General features: G+C 36.7%; 2 protein-coding genes across 3 annotated transcripts in view; one reads left to right on the forward strand and one right to left on the reverse strand.

The window, feature by feature from the left end:
* LOC137010584 (envoplakin) lies at positions 1 to 15,947 on the forward strand. The gene is made up of 11 exons (XM_067372659.1): positions 1 to 123; positions 5,776 to 5,875; positions 5,981 to 6,135; positions 6,305 to 6,428; positions 8,232 to 8,363; positions 8,896 to 8,937; positions 9,057 to 9,218; positions 13,684 to 13,791; positions 15,285 to 15,380; positions 15,489 to 15,599; positions 15,765 to 15,947. Exons 1-11 carry the CDS (start codon positions 74 to 76, stop codon positions 15,936 to 15,938), a joined length of 1,254 nt encoding a protein of 417 aa, XP_067228760.1. The 5' UTR covers positions 1 to 73; the 3' UTR covers positions 15,939 to 15,947.
* Positions 15,948 to 15,966: 19 nt separating this feature from the next.
* ten1 (TEN1 subunit of CST complex) overlaps positions 15,967 to 16,681 on the reverse strand; it is a 35,027-nt gene continuing 34,312 nt past the window's right edge. The window contains exons 5-6 of one of the 2 annotated variants that reach the window (XR_010893377.1): positions 16,574 to 16,668; positions 15,967 to 16,221 (exon numbers count right to left, since the gene is read on the reverse strand). Coding sequence is in view for 1 of the 2 variants with exons in the window: in XM_067372661.1 (XP_067228762.1) it covers positions 16,658 to 16,668 (11 nt within the window). In the remaining variant the exon portion in view is untranslated. Of the gene's footprint in view, positions 16,222 to 16,481; positions 16,669 to 16,681 lie in introns of those variants that run through there. The other variant, XM_067372661.1, reaches the window with a different exon arrangement.

A 16,681-nucleotide genomic window follows, 5' to 3' on the forward strand; every position in this document is an offset into this window, starting at 1 on the left:
ACAAGTGATACAGATTCACAAACACACACACAGCAGCAGAGAAGGTGAACCTCACCTTACTAAAACTTATAGGATGTTCAAGAAGAAAGAAAACACGGTGAAAGATGATTCCAAGACGAGCAAGTGAGTGTTGTTGGTAATTCATACCCTTGGTTCTGTTCTGTTGTGTTCAGTCAGGTCTGAGATCAGTTTTAGATAGACTCCGGTAACCAAAGCCCAGAAAGTGAAGGTGTAAAGGTGGTTAACTTATTCCTGTGAAACATTCAATCTGAAATCTGTCATGTTTCACCTTAAAAATCAAAAAATGCTCTTGTGATTGTTTTTTTCACCAATGTTATTTGCTGTAGTCTACAATAACCTATATATGAATATATTTGGTTTCTTGATCAGTCATATTTTATTCTCATTTTAAATTGAATTTAAAATACCAATTCACTCCATTCCAATTAGAAGTGAAAATCAGCTAGATCATGTGCAGATCATGAGTTTGTATAGGCTTACTAATAGGAGGAAATGGAAAAATTACACAAAGGATACCTAAGTTCCATGGGCCCTTATGCCGACTGTTTTGGTAATAATATAACCTCTGCTTTGGAAACACAAGCTGGAATGATTATGGTTTGTTGAAAATACACTACAGTGGTTAAAAATCTTAGTTTTTTTAAAGGTAAAGAAGAATAGAGATATGAAATAAAAAAGTTGTCAAAATATTTCATCATATATTTGTTAGTCAGAAAAAGTGAAAAAGAAAAAAAAAATGTGGTTACAGATTTCTGTGAAATACAACAAATACAATCAGGATGCAAGACCACTGTATTCTAATGCAAATGTTTTGTTTCAGTCACATCAATGGTTTATTTATTTGAATTAATTTAATGACAATATTAGAATTACAATTTGAGTTTCAGTCTATTCCAATTTGAACTCTGTATTTGCTCTATTAAATAGAAACATTTCCTTGTATAATGTAAAATATATATTTTTAACATGCTACAAATTCAATCATGAGTTTTCAAGAAAATATAATATAATGCAATATTATTGTTTTCTATAAAACTGTCATTTAAAAGGGACATTATAGATGCACCAGCAATGTAATTAAGAATTACACCTATATACTGTATTTCAGAAGCCATTCTTTTTCTCAATAATTATCTTCATCATTTGAGTCAGTGCAGTACAGTGTAATAATCAGGATCAATGAATAAAACCAAATCTAAAAAAATGATCGAAACAGTGAAAGGAGTGCCCTTGGTCATAAAGCTCAGTTCCTGTAAGGGCTGACGTGCTTGTTCCTCCACTAGACTGGGTGTTGGTCCATTGTTTCATCATGGAAATGCAAATGGGACATTTCAAAAACAAACACAATATAGTTAGTACAATATATAAAAAAAAAAAGATGAAATTATTACACAAAAATACGTTTTAAAAGGCAAAAAAATATATATTTTTTTTCTTTTCTTTTCTTTGTATTCTTTGGTTTTAGATGTTGTGGTAAGGTAACGATGATGAAGTGGTAAGGATTGTGGGGTATTTTAGGTGGAATAAGAAAGATGAGTTTAGAACAAAAACTAACTAGACATTAGAACCTTCAAGAAAATCAAATATTGCTATTTATTTTTATGCAATGTATTATGTAAATCAGTGTTTCCCAACCCTGGTCCTGGAGGCACCCCAACAGTATAAATTTTGGATGTCTCCCTTATCTGCCTCATCCATTTCGGGTCTTGGAGTCTCCACTAATGAGCTAGGAAGAGTTCAAATATGTTTAGTGTGTTTTTTGTTTTTCAGGAACAGGGCTGGGGGAGACTAATGTAAATGACAAAATGCCAAAGAAGGAATTTGTAAAGTAAAATATGTAACTAAAGTAGCATATGTTTCAGTTTCACCAATTTATGGAATTAAATTATCATCCAACATTGTCAGCAGTAATCCTCTGATGCTATTCTTTAATGATTTTCCTTAAGCGTTATGAGTTTCCTTTCCCAAAGTCACTGACTTTAAGAAATCAAACTCTTTAAAATATGCTACAGTATGAGGGCATTGTCATCCTCTGTGTTGGTTTAAGATCATCCACAGAAAGCTGAATGGTATCAGTTCTCCGCATTGTAAACGACACCACCTAATTAATGTAATTTACATATAAAAGATCACCAGATAAGAACAATGATGGACTAGCATGGCATGAAGGAGAAAAGATATAATTATATGATCTCTGAATCTCTTCAGGGTCTCAAAACAATATTGAACAGCACAGGGAGAGGCATTAATGTCACATGTGTTTTATCTGTTTGACAGTTATTTTTCATTCAGAGGATTGTCACAGACAGCAAAAACATAAAATGTGTTTTCACTAATCTGAGTAAGATCAATAATATTTGTTTCATAGTATAACAAAGCAGCTTAAATGAATGGATATAACCAATAACCACCAACTAATAAGGCCAGCTTTATTATTAAATAAACTGGGATGACCAATGAGAATTTCGATTGGAATCCCACTGAGGTCCTATTAATAGGAACATGTTTTTAAAATGTGCCTTTGAACTCTCAAATTAGTTCTAGAGTTCTAATACAGGGAATTTAAAAACAGAGATACCGCACCCAGATTCTCAGCACATTCAGGGATTCTCAATATAAAAAGTTTTATCAGTAAAACTTTACATAATTAAAATCATTAGGAACATTTACATTATGGGTACAAAACCCAGCTCCTTGAGTGCCACAGCCCTGCAGAGCATAGCTCCAACTAGTGTTAATTTCGTCAGACGAGACGAGACGAAATATGTTCGTCAACGACCTTTTTTTTTCATGACTAAGACGAGACGATGACAAGACTGCACCACTGTGCAAAAACGCTGACTAAGACTAAATTAACATGCATTATTGTTGACAAAAAAGACGAGACGAAAATGTTTTGTATAAAATAAAAACTAAGATAAAATCTCCATTTTCGTCTACAATCGTCTCTGCTATTTCATCAGCTGTTACGCCTTTAAAATATTCAGAACGAGTTCGCGGCTTCACGCTGTTGCTCAAGTTAAGCCTCGTTGAAGCCTTGTTTACACTGCATGCGTGTGCGGCTCGTTACGGCTCCGGCAAGGTGTTGTTCCGTCATCTGCGCGATGTCAACTCAAAGAAATTTCAAGTTTTTCAACTGCGAATCTCTTGTCGTCAGTTTCTAGTGATGTAAAATATGAGCGGGAGTTTACACAGGGTGATTATTTTGACTTTGTTTTGTATTTGAGCTGCGCGTCTTGGAGGCGCCTATCTTTAGCAAAAGCGGCGCGTCGAGCCGCTTCTCAAATGCAGGTGTAAACACAAGCATTGACTGGAGTGGCCGTGTATCAGCTCCAGTAGCCGCGTCGCAGCCGTAACGAGCCGCACACGCGTGCAGTGTAAACGAGGCTTTACAGGTTTTATACGCCTGTGGCTGCAACACGAAACTGCTGAACACACAACACCCAAGCGAACACGAATGGCGAGCGACGACGACATGCTAGCTTTTGAATTGTGTTGGTTAAAATAAAATACTCTTCAGAACAGGTTAATCATTTGTGAATGTGTCTCCTAAATCAGCTAAACCAGACACGTTTAACATTTGCATTCAACAAAAATCTTTCAACAAGTGTATTTTGTCAGGTAATTATGACATTTAACCAATGTTTGAGATATGTGAAACACTTTTTTACTGAAATGTTTAATAATCTCAGTAATAATGTGTTATTTTTTTAAAAAAAAGACAATTTTTTGACTAAAACTAGACTAAAACTAAAAGACTTTTAGTCGACAAAAACTTGACTTAGATACCTTGAGTTTTCTTTTGACTAAAACTAGACTAAAATGACGAGACGTTTAGTCGGCTAAAACTTGACTAACAAAAAAAATGTATGTGAATGACTAAATATTACTAAAACTAACAAGGACATTTGGCACAAGACTAAGACTAAGACTAAATTAAAAATAGGTGACGAAATTATCACTAGCTCCAACCCTGCTCCAACACACATACTTGTAGTTTTCAAATAAACCTGAAGGACTTGATTAGCTAGATTAGAGTTGATTATTTAGGGTTGAAGTTAAACTATGCAGGACTGTGGCCCTCCAGGAACTGAGTTTTGCACCCCTGATTTATATCCTTGCATTATAAACCGCTTAACAGATAATTTAGAAATTAGAAATCAGTTAATTAGTTATAAATGTATTTAAAATGTAATGTAATAGCCCCTATACAGTGCTGCTTGAAAGTTTGTGAACCCCTTACAGAATCTGCAAAATGTTAATTATTTTAACAAAATAAGAAGGATCATGCAAAGTGAGTGTTGTTTTTTATTTAGTACTATCCTGAATAAGATATTTTACACAAAAGATGTTCACATATAGTCCACAAGACAAAAAAAAAAAAAAAAAAAAAAAAAAAATTGCTGAATTTATAAAAATGACCCTGCTCAAAAAGTTTACATACCCTTGATTCTTAATACTGTGTGTTGTTACCTGGACAGAATGATGAAATAAATGCTGTTTTTTTTTTTTGTTTTGTGATGGTTGTTCATGAGTCCCTTATTTGTTCTAAGCAGTTAAACTGTCCAACGTACTTCCGACGTACTTATGCATCTTATGCATATTTGACAGCTTTACAGCAGTGACTGTATCCATCTTTCACAATGATTAAGAGATCCATATTTTCACAATGAGGACAACTAAGGAACTCAAACACAAGTATTAAAAAAGGTTTGAACAATCACTGATGCTCCAAAACGAAACACAATGCATTATGAGCCGTGAGGTGAAAATGTTTGAACAGGATGAAGATATCCAAATTTTTCTTATTTTGTTTAAATATCAGATTTTTTTCATACTCTCTTTTGGAAGCAACAGAAGATACTTATATGTTTCCCAGAAGACAAATTAAGTATACAATTTACTTTCATCTTCAAATTCAAAAAGTCTACGCCCTATGATTCTTAATGCATTGTGTTTCCTTCTGACCATCAGTGAATGTTTGAGCCTTTTGTAATACTTGCGTATGAGTTCCTTAGTTATCCTAAGTGTGAATGAACAACCATCACACAAAAAAAAAAAAAAAAAAAAAAAAAAAAAAAAACAGCTGTGGATCATCCAGGTGATGACACACAGTATTAAGAATCAAGTGTATGTAAACTTTTGAGGGGGTATTTTTAAAAAAATTCAGCTATTTTCTTGTGGACTAATCTTTTATGCAAAATATCTTATTAAGGACAGTACTAAATAAAAAATAACATGCATTTTGTATGATCCCTCTTATTTTGTTTAAAAAATTTACATTTTGAAGATTCTGCAAGGGGTTTACAAACTTTCAAGCAGCACTGTATGGAATCTCCATGGAACTCCCTCAGGTACTTTTTGGATCCCTAGAGGTCTATGGATCCCTGGTTGAAAACCCTGGTTCTAATTCTGATCAAGTGAAGTTTCTCATACTTCACTTGTGCCTGAAACAGTCACATGCATTCATGTCACATGCCTGAAAAAATTCTGCTGACTTTCAGGCTTCATTTATAATAAATCTTACTGATATGTGTGGTTATCCTATATGATTTGATGCTTTTTATATATATATATATATATATATATATATATATATATATATATATATATATATATATATATATATATATATATCCTTGTGTCTAATGCAACACATTTAATCTTCTTTATTTTGCATTTGAGTGTCTTTGTCTTTTACACATTGATCATCTATAGCACATAGAATCGTAACTTTTAATATTGAACTGACAGATCGCAGGTGAGTAACTTGGCCTTGCTGATTGCACGTATGCAGAACAATGCAGACACTGTTGAGAAAGATGTACTGCGTGCAGAAGAGCTGCTGCTCATTGTAAGAAAACACTTTCTATTTCATTATGCACATGTACTGTATACTGTATGTTTGTATGTATAAATGGCAAACAAAAAATTGTTCCACCCCCTTTTATTTGCTCAGGATGCTGACAATGAGAAAAATAATAAGAAATTACAACATCAGAAGGAAACTGCAGATCTCTTAGGTCAAGCAGAAGGGCTCCTGAAAGATCTATTCCTGGATATGGACAAAGCCAAGAAAATGAAACATCCTCAGGCAGGAGAAATAGAGAATGAGTGAGTGATGCTAAAATCATCTGTTTATGACCCTGTTCAGTGTGTTGCTCTGTCAGATCGAAACTAAGTTTGCACAGTGTATCTCATTTATATGGTTATATCTAAAACTAATTTGTGTTGATTTCCACAAGCTACATAAATACTCATTTCTACTTTTCCCACTAATTAGTGTTAGTCGCCTTCATGAGCGTTGGCTGAAAGACTGTTCCCTTTACCGAGAGCTGTATGAGCCATTGAACGAGGTGGAACTACAGCCAAGAATTAACTGGGCTCTGGTGCTTAACCAAAAACAGGTCAGAAAACACCTGAATATGCACAAAAAGAGAGTGAGAGATAGAGAGAAACTAATCTAAGTACAAACTAATCATTTACTTTTGTACTTATAATCATTCATCATAATCAATCATAATTTTCATATTACACACAATACGGTAAGACATTATAATTTAATCTTTGATCATTTGATTTGAACAAGTTAAATGACAGAATTGCTATCATCAGCAGATACTCTTGTTTATTTTCTGACATATACTTCAAACTTTTCCTAAAAATTTCATGGCTGATCAGACAGGGAGGTTTGTAACGCTACTTTCCAAGGCACTTCTACTGGACCCAAAAAGATTGCATCAAAAAAGGACAGTCTACTGACAGTTGACACAACTATAACCTGGGGGGTACACTTGGTCACTTTATGCATCTTGAGCAATCAGATTGCTTATATGATTGAGTTTGTACATTCCATTTACAATTGGCCATTTAAATATGTCTCCACAAAATGGATACACATCCAATCTTCAATCCGTGTGTCACATATGCTGTCCATCTGCCCATCTTCAACAGTCCAGCCATTTAGTCAAAGACTACATTTCCCAGCATCTCTCTTGTTCATCACCTGCACTTACTTGGCCATCACCCACACCGGTTTCCCATCAGCACTCCAACCAGGATAAGATCACACACCTCACAATTACTCTACAGACAACAGACTACTTACCCACTCTGGATCTCCCTGTAATACTCTAGCAATCTTTTTGTAAATCTTCAATGATCTCCTGTAACTCTTTGGAATATTACATGTACCTGTTTACTCACCATACTCCTGTGAAGAGGTGTGTAGACTCTACTCAGTCTTCATCTCAAGAAACATCACTGCCTCGGAACTCCTCCCTAGTGTTTCTCCACCCTTCCTCACACCCACCACCATGTCAATAACTGCCACAGACCCCGAGCCAAGACAGCCCCTTACCCAACCCGCCACAGTCACAGAGCCAGAGCCAACCACAGACCCAGAACCTGAGCCAGTGCTCATTGCCAGTCAACAGCCAGAGCCAGCGCCCACCAAGGACCTGCCACAGATGGAGAAGGTCACCCTGGAGCCAGAGCCTGCAGCCCTACTTGTCCTGGAGCCAGTCATCGTGTCTGACCAGGTGTGAGCGTCGTCACCCATGGCCATTCCAGTGGGGATTTTAGTGGAATTTGACGGTGTGGAGATGGATTCCATCCATGCCTACAAGCACAGTCAATATAATTGATGCCTTGGCTTCCTCCTATTTCCAAGCCAGTTCTACTTCATCACTGCTGTTTCTGTCCAGCCCCAAGTCTCCATGGTCTTTGCTGGTCCTGTCCAATTCCAAGACTTCTGCGTCTCTGCTGATCCCGCTCAGCTCCAAGTCTCCTGCCTCTCCGATGGTCCCACCCAGCCTTCCTCTCCTGCCTCCTGTCTTCAAACCACTTCCTTAAGTGGCTTGAGTGATTGGGCTACAGTCAGTCTCAAATGTGCTACAGAGAGCATTTAAACCTTGTCTTTTCACAATTGGATAGCAATCTGAAAGTGAAATTGTAAAAATTGTGATCTTCATATTAAATTTATACAAAAGTTAAAGTCATGTCCATGTCCAAAGTTTCAAGGTAAGCTGTCGATTTCAAAATGACTTTTAATTTTTAGCAGATACATATATGTGGTAGAAGTTTGAAAAAAATTACAGATATTACAGACATTAAAGCAAAGATACATTTTATTTTGATTTATAACAACATTGCCAGCCGCACAGTAAAACCAAAATATGATTAGTATTTTTGAATATGGAATATTACAGAAAGATGCAAGCAAAGAGGAGTATGGCCCCACTATGGCTGACCTGAAGAAACAGATTGCAGCTCATAACATCCTTCATAAGGAGATTGAGTCTTACAACAACCAGCTATGCCCTGGTTCAACCAGTTCTCAGGTGAGCTAAGAAAGAAACCTTTTTCATCACCTGTCCAATTTTTTGTTTCCAAGACTCAGCCTTTGATTTGGGAATGGGAAAAATAAAGGAAAATTCCTGAAAAAGTAAAATTATGTCATCAAGTACTCACCCTCTTGTTGTTCAGTGCCATCATTTTAATGAAACCTGAGAGATTTCTGTCCTTCCATTGAAGGTTCACAAAACCAAAAAGTTGATGCTTCAAAATATTCATAAAGACATTATAAAAGTAATTCCTATGAATGGAATGGTTTAATCAAAGCCACTATCTCTTCATATGATGAACAGATTTATTTTAGTCTTTTATTTACACATTAACATTCACACATTCTGAAGCGTCAAAGTTTTGGTTTTGTGGACTTTCAATGGATGGATAGAAATCTCATTTGTGTTTTAAAAATGAACATCTCTTATAAGTGTGGAACAACAGGGCAAGTAATTTATGACAGAATTTTCATTTTTGGGTGAACTAACTCTTTAATCACACAACTTAAAATCCCTTGTGTTGTTCCAGGAGGAATATGCTGCCATTAAGAAGCAATATGCTAACCTACTGGTAAGAAATCATTCACTTTATGACTGATATTGAATAAATGGATGTTTTTTTTCTTTAAATTGTAAGAGATACTGTTGGTGCCATGGAAAAATTCTCATTTAGCTTTTTTAATGTTTCAGGATAACTCAAAATGGAGACGTCACTATCTCAACAGCCTGTATGACTACATGCAGGACTGTGAGAAGGAGGTGGCATACATGAGGGAGGAGCAGAACAAGATCCTTAAACAGGACTGGAGTGATCAGATGGTTGACCATGCTGATGTTCGCAGACAGTATGAGGTAAGCAATCCAGGAACTGATTGTATGACTTGTACAATGGAATGAGTTGAAGGAGTGATATTCCTGTAGACCAACGTTTCTCAAACAAGGGGGCTTGGGGTATATCTGAATAGTTGGCAAAAAAAATATTCAGAAACAAAAGTTTTATTATGACAGACTTCAATAAACAGTTTTAAGACATGAAGCAAACCAACCAGCTCTGACATGAATCACATTACATAACATTTTAAAAATACTGACCATGTGTATAAAATATTATATATTAGAAGTTAATTACAAAATATTTCAGTAAAACACTATAGAAAATATAAACAAATATATACAGAAGACTAACTAAAATGTTAGTCTTAGATAACTAAAAAGTCTACACAATACACAATCAAAAATCGCACACTGTAAAAAAATAAATATTTTTTTTTAAAATCCCGTTAAAAACTGGCAGCTGTGGTTGCCAGAAGTTCACTGTAAAAAATATTGACAGTGTCTCCAGTTTTACAGGATGCCTGTATATTATAATTTACAACTTATAACACAATGTACATTACTAATAAAAGAAATAAGAAGAAACAAAATTATAAAAAATGTAATCATATGATGTGTACCAGAGGAACTTTTGGGAATGTCCTTTAACAGTTTATTTTTTACCATAAATAATATGGTAATTCTGTTTTTACTTGCAAAAACTTTACTTTTGACAGTATTTTACAGTAAAATTACACATATATGATGTTAAACAATTTACAGTTTTTCACAGTATATGGTCAGGTAACTTACAATTAAAAAATTAACAGGTTTTTACTGTTTTTACAGTATTTTTTTCTGTAAAAATTACAAACATTTTTACAGTGGTTTTTGAGATGTAAAAAAATAATCAAAGACAGATCATGTCAGATCTTTTCCACCTTTAATGTGGAAAATAAAAAATAAAATTACAAGTGTACACACACCTTAACTTGGTTTCAAACACTTTTTGCTTTTAATACAGAAGGCAGAATTTTTGAATAAGGGTCAATCAATGCTTGCATCATGGGTATGGTATTGTTTGGATGACGAGCATGCCAAATGTACCTGTTAAAATTGTTCAATTTTATTTCATCAGACCATAAAACAATTTGCCACATGGTTTTGGCAAAATTAATTAATTAATTAATTTATTCATTATTTATATTTTGAGTAATGGCTTTTTGTTGGTCTGCCCATACCTACCCCATAGCCTAGACATCTGAAGAATAAGCTACAGGGTATTGTCATCACAGCACTGGCAGTAGTGTGCATTGACTTCGCTAGACCCCATTTTGTGCAATAGTATCCAGCTGCAGACCCACAGTGCCAAACATGACAGCTGTTTTGGGACAGGACTAAGACCAAATGTTAGGGTGGAGCCTCACTGAGGTTAGTGGTGGGGTAGGCTTCTAGTTTGAGACTGCTGGCCGGACACTGCTGTCCTGAAACTACTGTCACATTTGGCACTGCCGGTCAGCTGCTGGACATCTCATTTCGTGAACAGTGCATGTGCTGCCACATTCAACAATGGATGACTTTAAGGCAACATTGGCCAAAAGTGCAGAGCTGCAGTGCCAGACATCACAGCAGCAAGACAACAGCGCCAGACAGCAGTCTCAGATCAGTGGTGAAGATTATAGCCACATTAAGGTTAGGGTAACAAAACATACAGTGGGTATGCAAAGTGGGTATTTAGACCCCCTTAAATTTTTCACTCTTTGTTAAATTGCAGCCATTTGCTAAAATCATTTAAGTTCATTTTTTCCTCATTAATGTACACACAGCACCCCATATTGACAGAAAAACACAGAATTGTTGACATTTTTGCAGATTTATTAAAAAAGAAAAACTGAAATATCACATGGTCCTAAGTATTCAGACCCTTTGCTGTGACACTCATATATTTAACTCAAGTGCTGTCCATTTCTTCTGATCATCCTTGAGATGGTTCTACACCTTCATTTGAGTCCAGCTGTGTTTGATTATACTGATTGGACTTGATTAGGAAAGCCAGAAAGCCACACACCTGTCTATATAAGACCTTACAGCTCACAGTGCATGTCAGAGCAAATGAGAATCATGAGGTCAAAGGAACTACCTGAAGAGCTCAGAGACAGAATTGTGGCAAGGCACAGATCTGGCCAAGGTTACAAAAAAAACAAAAAACAAAAAATCTGCTGCACTTAAGGTTCCTAAGAGCACAGTGGCCTCCATAATCCTTAAATGGAAGACCTTTAGGATGACCAGAACCTTTCCTAGAGCTGGCCGTCCGGCCAAACTGAGCTATCGGGGGAGAAGAGCCTTGGTGAGAGAGGTAAAGAAGAACCCAAAGATCACTGTGGCTGAGCTCCAGAGATGCAGTTGGGAGATGGGAGAAAGTTGTAGAGTCCACCAGTCGGGGCTTTATGGCAGAGTGGCCCAACGGAAGCCTCTCCTCAGTGCAAGACACATGAAAGCCTGCATGGAGTTTGCCAAGATGGTGAGAAATAAGATTATCTGGTCTGATGAGACCAAGATAGAACTTTTTGGTCTGAATTCTAAGCGGTATGTGTGGAGAAAACCAGGCACTGCTCACCACCCTTCCCAACAGTGAAGCATGGTGGTGGCAGCATAATGCTGTGGGGGTGATTTTCAGCTGCAGGGACAGGACGACTGGTTGCAATCAAGGGAAAGATAAATGCGGCCAAGTACAGGGATATCCTGGACGAAAACCTTCTCCAGAGTGCTCAGGACTTCAGACTGGGCCGAAGGTTTACCTTCCAACAAGACAATGACCCTAAGCACACAGCTAAATAAATGAAAGAGTGGCTTCACAACAACTCTGTGACTGTTCTTGAATGGCCCAGCCAGAGCCCTGACTTAAACCAAATTGAGCATCTCTGGAGAGACCTAAAAATGGCTGTCCACCAACGTTTACCATCCAACCTGACAGAACTGGAGAGGATCTGCACGGAGGAATGGCAGAGGATCCCCAAATCCAGGTGTGAAAAACTTGTTGCATCTTTCCAGGGGCGCAGGAGACATTTTCAAAGTGAGGGGGTCCAAACTGCGTTCCGGGGGGTGAGGGGGGGTGTTGTTATGACAACGAGCGGTGCACATATGCATGCGCGTCTATCCCATGGTCTTTCCGGGCTTATGGGCAAAGGAGTCCTTAAACTATAAATCCTCATGAAAACTTCAGTCAAGCCAGCTCACGAGTCAACCTGAGAGATCAGCCTCCTTACCTTAAAGTGTAAAATTTCTCGGTTTCTGAATGGACGGTTTGGCTTGATTGACAAACGATTTATATACCATCGACCTGTCCTAAAACGTTAGCATGCTTTGATCGAAGGTTTGGAGATCACGCATTTCTCCGTTCGAGAGCGCATCTCCTGTTCACATCCGCGACAAAACAGTTGATTTACGAACGAAAGCTCACAGAAATGTGAAAATGGTCTCATTTGAAAGAAAATATCCTAAGCTAAAAGATGATATAGTGTGAATAACTGAAGCAGCCCTTATCAAAAGTGCGGGGGTCCTGACCCCCCTGTCCCCCGTGCCAACGGCGCCCCTGCATCTTTCCCAAAAAGACTCATGGCTGTATTAGATCAAAATGGTGCTTCTACTAAATACTGAGCAAAGGGTCTGAATACTTAGGACCATGTGATATTTCAGTTTTTCTTTTTTAATAAATCTGCAAAAATGTCAACAATTCTGTGTTTTTCTGTCAATATGGGGTGCTGTGTGTACATTAATGAGGAAAAAATGAACTTAAATGATTTTAGCAAATGGCTGCAATATAACAAAGAGTGAAATTTAAGGGGGTCTGAATACTTTCCGTACCCACTGTATACTAGCAACAAAACCTTTTAAAAAAATGTATTATTATTCAGCCCTATAAGAACATAAAAAAGGTATTTGTATATTGATAACCTAATTTATTTTGCAAGAGAAAATAAATTTACATTAATCGCAAATCCTTTATGTACTCCTTAACATGTTTTAGTGATTTTTCCCTCATTTATATTTAGATATGGTCAGTGAATCAAAAATGTATTATATTTTGCAATTTAACTTACAAAAATTGATACTTTTGTTTCCTTTTTTTTTTTTTTTTTTTTTTTTTTATAAATTTGTTAACAGGGGTAGACTTTTTAGAGCCGCTGTATAAATGCTCTTGCCTTGCAATGGGCAATCCACAAACAGTTTGGGCTTATGAAAGGGCTTCAAAAAAAAGTCTGAGAAACCCTTCTTATAGACAATCTGTGGGGTTGTAAATTACCTTTATTTCTCCAAACTAAATTTTTTTTTTTTTTTACTTTTATTAGCATCTAAAATTAAGACAGCAATGAGAATAAACAAGAGTGATCATCTAGGCAAGAAATAAATTTTAGTTTTACTCTCTTGTTGGTTCATTGCAAAAGTGGCAGCACATCTTAAATAAAATTAGCATTTTAGACCTGTGAACTGTTGTCTTTTGCAGAACTTCAAGAATAACAGTCTGCTGTCACATGAAAGTGAGGTCAACAAATTGCAGGATGATGGAGACCGACTGATTGAGCTGAAACATCCCGCTGCCAGCACTATTCAGGTCAGAAAACAAAAACAAGATGCCCAGCTTTATTGTCTATTTGATATTATCAGATTTGTTGTTTTATGTCAGGAGTGTCAAACTCAGCTCCCAGAAGGCCACTGTCCTGCAGAGTTTAGCTCCATCTCTAATTCAACACACCTGATCCAGCTAATCAAAACCACTTGAAGGCAAGCCTGCAAGGTTAAAAAAAAAGATGCATAATGCCTGCTAACGTTGCGGTATGCAGGGAAGGAGATCAGAGGTCTTTTTGTTTTAAAGGATGTCAGTGGAGGAGAGGCTTCAATACGCTGCATAAACTGCTTTTGTGGAAAAACAGCTTATCATTTAATGAATCGACAGTCCATCGGCTGTTAGCTCTTAAACATTCATTTTGGATTGATCTATTTTTAGTTTACACCGCAAAAAATGCTGTCACAGACAATTACGTGATAGGTAAGATTAATTTTACAGCATTTCTTATTCATTTCTATGGTATCCACACACATTGATTGATTGACCGCACAAAGTAATTGGTCATCGAGCCGGTTCACTTATCGAACTGAATCGAACTTTAGTTCCGGATTGATGACGCAAGACGCACAAGCTGAAGTAGCATGTCCGACTCAAAAAGAACCAAATGAGCTGGTTCAACCAGCTGTCGAAGTTTGCCGACGATTACCGAGGAGTCTGATGAGTGAGATGACGATACCATGCAAGCCTGAGGCACGTACTGGAAATATGCTATCATGAGGCCTGCTGTTATTAAATAACATTCTATTAAAACCTGCAAAATCTTTTTGTCGAGAGATGTAAATAAGTTTTGCTATGGTTTATTATAGGCTACATGCAGATTATATTTTAAGTTGTTAAGTGAAATTAGTTTATTCTTTCTATACTTTTGACATGTAGAACATATCTGCGTTTGTGCATAAATATGTGTGTTGTAGTTGCGAATCTTATCCAAGATGTAGGCTAATCAATATTGGTCAATCGTATCCGACTTAAAGGACCCAATGAAACTGTGACCACAAACTTGTGTGAATGTTAATGAAAGTGAATGAAAGGCAATAATCAGCAATATGTGTTGATACAAATAACTTTTTATTTGAATGTTTCAATATGCGTTGACACAAATAACTTTTTATTTGAATGTTTCAATATGCGTTTTTTAGAAAAGAAATACATAGTGGCATCATAGCATGATGACGTCAAGAACCTAATCATGAATCGGCTTTTTAAACCGGTTTATTGAGCCAACTTTCCGAAAAGAACCGGTTCACGAAAATGAATCGGACATTGCATCACTACTCTGCAGGACAGTTGTCTTCCAGGAGCTGAGTTTGAGATTTGTGTTTTACACTGCTGACAAGTGGTATGGCAAAAATTTCACTTAAATAAGTAAAAGTAATTAAATAAGTAAATGATGTGTTCAATAGTTAAATATTGCATTCAGTATGACAAAACCTTAACATAAGCAAAGCTGAGTTCTGATGTGCTGTTTGTGTGTGCAGGCACAAAGAGACACTGTGAGGAATGAATGGCAGAAATTTCTGAATCTTTGCATCTGTCAGGAAACACATCTGGACAATATAGAGGAGTACAAAAGGGTAGGTATAGGGCAGATGGATGGATCCATCATTTGTGTTACGCACATTTTTGTAATAAACATTTTGTGCATCAGTAAAGCCTAAACAAGTTTACGTTCTTCTCAACAGTACCAACTGGATGCAGATACCTTGTCTGAGTCTTTGTCTAAGCTCGGCTCCACTGTTGATACCAAAGCACTCAATGGCAAAACCAACACTGAAATTCAGATGCAGCTTGAGGTCAAATCACATTTTAAATTATATTTTATATAATTATAAATGAAGTAACAATAAAATGATTATTTATACAGTGCAATACAAGATTCTGTCCAGTTCCAGCCACTAGCTTAGGATATAAAAAATACAGCTCTGAATGTATCAGTATCTTGTATTCTGTGTCGGCAGGCTGAAGAAAGGCCTCTACAGCGCAATGAGCAGCTTTTAGCTGACCTGAGAAAGCGAAGCACTGCCATCACACCACTAAAACTTCGCCACACTCCTCCAAGCAAAACTACCATGGTTGAGTCTCTCTGTGACTGGAAAACTCCCAAGGTTAGAATCTCTAGAAAAAAAATATAAAAGGTATTGAAAATCTCTTTATAAAGATATTTTCAACACCTTCATTCAGTACATGTAGTATGAAAAGCTATGGTTACTAATTTTCTATTCATTTATTGTTCTATTCATTTGTTTATCATGGGATTCTTCTCAGGCTTCATTGAACAGAGGAGAGCTGTTTAATCTGAAGTCCAACACAGACAATGACTGGGAGGTTCAGTCCAATGATGGGACAAGCAAAAAATTTCCTGGAGTTTGCTTCATGGTTCCTCCACCGAATCTTGAGGCCGTCAACAGAGTTGACCTGTAAGAATAAAAACTACTTTTCATACTCCAAAGACATTGTAAAATGTTTGTTGTTAACCTTTAATGTATGCTTATGTCAAAAATAATGAGTAAAGCCTTCAGAGACCAAGAATATCTAATAATTTGTGTTTGTATGAGAAGGCTGGGGAAAGATTTGGAAGATCTAAAGAAAAGGCGAGCTGCTTTGAGAACTTCGCTGAACAGTCATTCATCAAAGGCTCCTGTTTCACAGGCTCCAGGTAATTTGTTTTGCACCCTCTACTGTACGGGCACGGATGCATTTCCTTTAGCCTGATGTTTATTCATTTCACTTTTGATGTGAAAGGACCATTTGTCAACGATATGTTTACCTTTTTTGTGACATGTAGAGGTGGGCCAGAGTTGGGTTAGGTCCATCCTGGGGTGGGTTTCCCATACAATGATGTACTAGCTAGTCATGACTTTCCTGAAACCATAAA

The sequence above is a fragment of the Chanodichthys erythropterus genome, chromosome 21, assembly GCF_024489055.1.
Source record: "Chanodichthys erythropterus isolate Z2021 chromosome 21, ASM2448905v1, whole genome shotgun sequence".
Classification (NCBI taxonomy): Eukaryota; Metazoa; Chordata; class Actinopteri; order Cypriniformes; family Xenocyprididae; genus Chanodichthys; species Chanodichthys erythropterus.